The sequence below is a fragment of the Mya arenaria genome, chromosome 15, assembly GCF_026914265.1.
Source record: "Mya arenaria isolate MELC-2E11 chromosome 15, ASM2691426v1".
NCBI lineage: Eukaryota > Metazoa > Mollusca > Bivalvia > Myida > Myidae > Mya > Mya arenaria.
Window position 1 is genome coordinate 42,837,345 of NC_069136.1, and position 6,435 is coordinate 42,843,779.

General features: G+C 34.9%; 1 protein-coding gene across 1 annotated transcript; it reads left to right on the forward strand.

Annotated features, from left to right (window-relative positions):
- The first annotated feature begins 229 nt into the window (after window positions 1–229).
- On the forward strand, window positions 230–2,685 carry LOC128219401 (uncharacterized). The gene is made up of 4 exons (XM_052927212.1): window positions 230–638; window positions 999–1,143; window positions 1,793–1,978; window positions 2,559–2,685. Exons 1-4 carry the CDS (start codon window positions 230–232, stop codon window positions 2,683–2,685), a joined length of 867 nt encoding a protein of 288 aa, XP_052783172.1.
- The last annotated feature ends 3,750 nt before the right edge of the window (window positions 2,686–6,435 follow it).

The following is a 6,435-nucleotide window of genomic DNA, read 5'->3' on the forward strand; positions in this document are numbered from 1 at the left end:
TAGACTTCAAAATTACCTCTTTCAAGCATCTCAAACCAGTCCAATTTGACAGTGGTTTATCCCCTAGCGGTATGAGCATGTCTCTACAGTTTCGCCTTTCGTTCATTACTTTAAATCCTATGACATCACTGTCAATAGTCTTGACCCGGAAATGACTCACTTGGGGTTTTTCCAATAATTTGGTCACGTGATGCCGGTACAAATACAAGCGCCATTTGCATTTATCAAAATGAGTACTGTTCTGTTTCGTAGCCGTTCTGTTGCCGACTTACAGCGTTATTTGAGAGAAAGGGGTGTCACATTTAGTGATTCTAGGAAACCTGCGTTAGTAGAACTCTGTAGTTTGGCAGAAGAGCTGAGGATTGAGGTTGATCCCGACGGATTATTAGAAGATCGGCCTGAAGTCGTCTGTCAGAAGCTGATGCTGAGTGACATGTGCCTTGTGTCTCCACAACGGCTGTCTGGGACTAGCGATCTGTCTATCGTGCCAGTTCTGTCAATTTTTGACATCTACAATTACTTAATAACTTTCAACTATGATCACGCCTCCCTAAGGGCATATCACCAGCTTGAGGGATATTCTATGTTTCGAGATGGCTATACACGAGGTATTGAGACGGTGCCATATCCCAATACTGGTAAGACTCTGTCAGTATGTAGTTGTTTTAAATACTATAATTTGATGATGATGATGATGATGATGATGATGATGATGATGATGATGATGATGATGATGATGATGATGATGATGATGATGATAAAAATCTTGTCATTATGCATGTACATTTACCACCATTTTGAAACAAATAATGTTTTAAATAGCACACAAATTTCATGTGTGCATATAAATTTATGTCATGAAGTTTAACAGGAAAGGTTATTTTTCAATTGTTTTATCAGACGCTTAATTAATTGTTATGCTATCATTGCAAGTAAAAACAATTCAGCAGCATATTGAATTATGATGCATAAAATGTATGTTTTATTCTTTGTTGCAGCCTTTGTTGCTGTGAAAGCCAATGTGAAACCGCGGACGAATGATAAAGATCCAGTATCCAAGAGAGGCTACTACAGCTGTTGGATCATGATGAAGAACAGTGACGAGGGATCCATTCAATCTGCTTATTGCAGTTGCAAAGGAGGGTAATGGTCTAATTAACTCTTCCTTAACTACACTTCATGTTTAATACTTGTCACAGATCTATGCAGAAAAGTATGTGGCCTGTCCTGGGAATCGGACCAGGGACCTGTTCTTGGAAGTTGTATGCTCTACCAACTGAGCTAATCAGCCCTGGATAACTGATAAATTCAATTAATAGAACTGAGACATAGATTCCCTCTAACTTGCTGGACCATATATCCACTGGCTATATTTGTTGAACTGCAGTGCAGTCTCACTGACATGCAGGGTACTGGCCACGGTCCCTTGTTGGACACAATTTCTCACATACTCAGAAAAGTTTGAAGCCCGTCTGGAGATTGAACCCAGGACATCCTGTGCACAAAAAATTATCTACCAACTTATATAACCGGCCCTGGATAACTTGTATTCTCTGATCTGTATAACAGTTCAGTACCATGAACTTGAGTTGTACAAAAAACATCCATAGATATAATCTAATATTTAATTTGTTATTTTAGATCATATTTTATCATAGCTTACTTATTGATACTCTTATATAAACCCATTCCAAATTATAATATATAATTTGATGCCACATATTTATCTATAAGTTTGTTTAGGCATGGATGTTTTGTGGCTGCTCATCTTAATACCATTGCTTTTTGATAGCATTGATGGATGCTGTCGACATGTTGTGGCAACCCTCTTCGAAGTCCTTGACTTTGTACAAGACTTCAAGAAGACCAGCTGTACTTCAGGGCCATGTTTGTGGGTTCGGTGTGCTTCTCAGGCCGATCAACTAGGCAAACCTATTCCTGCCTCACAACTTGAGACTTCAATTATGGTGGAGCCCAGGTATATTTCATTTGTCTTTAGTTAATTTACTTTAAGATAAGTTCTATATTTAGCACCCACCATATGAAATTGAGTCAGAGGTAAAAGGTGAACTAAATGTTTTCTAAAAATAACCAGGCTGTGTCTGTATTAGTGATGAGCACAGGCTAAGTACCTATTTTGAGTTAATATAAGAATTGGAAAAAATAATTTCTCCTGCATTGTATGTTTTTTGATAAACATGTGTGCACATAAATTATTTTTTCCAATACTTATATTAACCCAAAATTATCTGCATGATACTACATGTACCAAAAAATGCAAAAAAAAACCCTATTAACTGGAAACTGATGTACTGTGATTTTTGTAACATGTTTTAATGAAATATTAAAGGCTATAAAATATTAGATTAACATCCCTCACCCCTGTCTGAAACCCAATCAATAAGTTATATATATATTTATATATGTATAAATAGATGTATTTTTAAAGATGAAAATAAACTGCCAACAAGCCCCATCTTAAGACAATAACCTTAACATTTCATACTCTGGCCTTTTCTTACTTGCCAACAGTTAAGGTTTTTGTTTCCTGTTTGCAGCACACAGACAGCAATGCCACTGTATTCGCCATTGTCTGATGAGTATCCAGTGCCAGATCCTAACGATTTCCTTGAAAAAAGTGAAAACTCTTCAACCAACGGCCTGCGGATTACGTGCCATGTATGACTGCTCATATAAAAAGAATTGTACTTCATCACCTCTGAGCGTCAAAACACCAATGGAAAGAGCTGAACAATTTATGAAGGAACATATATGTGAAAATTTATAATGTAACTGTTCTAATATATTTATGTATTATTATCTTACTTATTCAGAGAATGAATGTGAGCAAATTGAACAATTAACAAGAGGTCAATCAAAAAATAATAACTGGCATCGGATGAGAAAAGGACTATTAACTGCATCAAATTTTCATAAAATTACACATTCAACTGATTTAAATCGAACAGCAATTGCGTTACAAAAAAATTCAGTGTTTGCAGAAAACTCTATTCCAGACTCCATATTATTTGGGCAGCGATTTGAAAATAAAGCCCGTGACATTTTTATAAAGACACATAGGTTTAAACATAAACATTGTTCTGTAAAAGTTCCTGGGCTAGTTGTTTCTAATGAAGACCCAATTTTAGCTTGTTCACCAGATGGAATAGTTGATTGCAAAATATGTGGGAAATTTTTGATTGAAATAAAGTGTATGTATAAATATAAGTGTTTTCACCCTAAAAATGCCTTGAAACTTTCAAATGTCTGTGTTGAAGATGAAAACAATAATTTAACATTGAGGCGTTCACATACATATTTTGACCAAGTACAAGGACAAATGGGAGTAACTGGCCTCACAAAATGTGTGTTGGTTGGGTACACACACAAAGGCATTTGTTCCATAACAGTTGACTTTGACGAGTCATTTTGGAATAATTCTAAAAATAAATTGTTTAAGTTTTACACTGATGCATACTTTCCACTTTTGAAAAACATATGCTGTACAAATTGAAGGACTAATGCCTTGTCTGTGTTCATCTCATGTAGACAGCATAACAGTTTTATTACAACTGTTATTTAGAACATTTGTTAAAAGAATTGTTGCTCTTGTGAGATCAATTTATATCTTTAAGGTATATGGTGCACAAATGGCATTCCTGTATTTTTCCATCAATTTGATATTGATGCCTTGTGATACCATTATTTTGGTATAATTTGTACACCAAGTATATTGCTTTCCTGATATTCAAACATGAAAACCATGAAAGGCAATATATCTACAATCACAATATTGCAATATGCTGACCTGCTTTTTATGACAAATGTTACACACTGACAAAGTTATTGTTAAATATTGTTTTGTTCTATATTTCAAATACAATTGGAGCAATCTTTAAATGAACAAAATTCATATGTACATAAAAATGCTTAATTTTTATACATAAAAAGAATGTATACTCATAAACCTATTTGGCAAAAAGAGAATGTGGCATTTGCTTTAGGCGAGACATGGCTGTAAGTTGCTAACAACTGCAACAATTGTTGTAATTTGCCTCAACAGAAATCGTAACTTCAATGGAATTATGCCTGACAAAATTTTAAAGGTCTTCATTCTTCGGATAGCTCTTTCAACATGAATTCTAACAGAGGCAATAGATCTTGAACGTTTAATTGCTTTACTGCTGAGGCATTTTCCATGTGTAAATGCCGGTATATTTAGTGTAGCTTTCTTTGGAAGTAACAAGTGCCTTATATTAAAACCACGATCAGCCATTATATCATCGCCTTCTTCAATATTGTCTATAAATCCTGAAACTTGTACAATTTTGGCATCACTTATAGAACCAGGGTAAATGCTAGATATAAATGTAATAGCCCCAGATGGAGATATACCAATTAATTGTTTGAATGTATTTGAATGCTTATAATTTGACCATGTTGCCTTTTGAGCAGCTGGTCTCAATGGCTTTTGTACAAAATACTCAGTACAATCAATAATTGCACGTGTTCTTGGATATCTAGCAAATGATTGGGGTAAGTTTACTTTGACTATTTCTTTTGAAGGCCATATAATTAAAGCCTTTAAACACTGGTGTAACAAATTGGTCCAAGAGATAAAAATTCTACTGACATGACTATTAGATACACCAAACAGGTATGACAAGTGTTTGTTTCCAAATCCCATTCGAATTTTAACTAAACAGAGTAACATTTCTATAAATAATGATTGTGATGTTCTTTTTCTCCCTCGGGTTTGGTTGGAACGTGGAGTGTTCTTGTATTTACCATCCCAAAGCTTAGTATTTTGAGCTGCAGGCAATATCCAGTCAAAAAGCCAGTGAAGAAGTGCTACTGTTGGGAAACCAGTATATTGAAAACATGTAGCATTGGTTTTTAGAATATAGTGAATAAAGTCAACCGATGTGTTATCAGATGTCTGTGTTCCAAAGTCTTTTGTGCTACTAATACTCTCTATTTTAACATCTGGGCTATTTTCACACTGAATGATATCCTGAAACACAGGTAGGTTTAAATTGCATAGAAAGATATTTTCATGTCTGCTGTTATCAGTGCTAAAATTATCACGGTTGGAATATGTTAATTTAGACTTTTTCGACTGCTGTTGAGGTGTTCTCCTCTCTGAAGGTCGTTTGCGACTTGAAGTGGCAATGGGTGTTGAGGTGTGGGTGGGGTAGGTGGCAGGTATTGGATCTATGGCTCCCTCAAGGAAGTGCTGAAAATAAATAAACTCATTGTTGTATCAGCTACAAAGTATTTAAGTTTTTACCAAAATACATTGACAAATAAAATTAACGACAGTGTGCTGGTCTTATAGAGTTAATACTCATAAAAAGTAATATCAAGCAACCACTGTCAATAATATAGGCCTGCAAACTGCACTTCCGATACGAATTCTTCATTTAACTAATATTTAGTCTTACATCAGGACATTACAAACAAACCTTCGAGCATACGAAATGATGTTTTCCAATTTTCTCAACCGATAGATCCTGATGTGGCCTGCCACAATTTTTGATCCACTGTTTACAACGGTCGTGGCTCTTTGTTGGTTTAGGAAATGGCTTAAAATAAACGTCTTTCATGTGTGGCTTGTCTTTATACCGACTGTCACTTTTGCAAGTTCCCCAACTGCAGCGTTTTGTAACCATGCTGTGTTTATTTACTCTTAAATTAGGATTGTTTTGCTAAAAACAGCGTTTAAATTTGGCGCTATCGATTGACTTTGTTTGTACCGGTGTCACGTGACGTAAATATTGGAAAAACCCACATACGGATTTCCGGGCTTGAACTATTCAGTTTGATCGGAACATACTAAATATTCTAATGTTTTTTTTTGCTATAGACTTCACAAAAGTTACTGCCTCTCACATTCTCTGAATGTACACAACTGTATTTCGTTGTTGTGTAAGCGGTTTGAAAATTCACAAAGAATTCCATTTAAATCCAAAGTGAACACAAATCACCAAATGCTTATATGTTGGAATTCCAATTAGCTTTAAATGAAATCTTAGTCTGTTTACAAAAAATAATTAACGCATCATTTGTCTATTTGAATGTTTTTGGTTATGAAAATAAATTATACAGAACCCTAAAGTCTTAGTCTAAAATATCAAACGATAAAATAAAGCTGGGAAAACCGTGTTTAAAAAAATCAAGACTCGCTATGTTAAAGTCGTTGGGACCTCAGGAAAATTTTCTGGGTAATGAACATTCGAAATAACTGCACTTAGAAAACTGTATAACTAATCCGCAAAAGATTGAAAATAAATCGGCACTACATGACATTGCGAAAAAAGACTTCGACATATAGCGTTTCGACTGTATAAATATAAAATGAAATCGGAAAAGCTTTCAGTTAATTCAGATATCCATTTCACATCTGGATATCGGCATAAATTGAAGTTTATGCAT

Bases quoted from the DNA above. Each gene is read 5' to 3' on its own strand.
- LOC128219401 (XM_052927212.1), top strand. From the start codon at position 230: ATGAGTACTGTTCTGTTTCGTAGCCGTTCTGTTGCCGACTTACAGCGT. The intron at 1,144-1,792 runs GTAATGGTCTAA...GCTTTTTGATAG, and splicing joins TATTGCAGTTGCAAAGGAGG to CATTGATGGATGCTGTCGAC. The intron at 1,979-2,558 runs GTATATTTCATT...TCCTGTTTGCAG, and splicing joins TCAATTATGGTGGAGCCCAG to CACACAGACAGCAATGCCAC.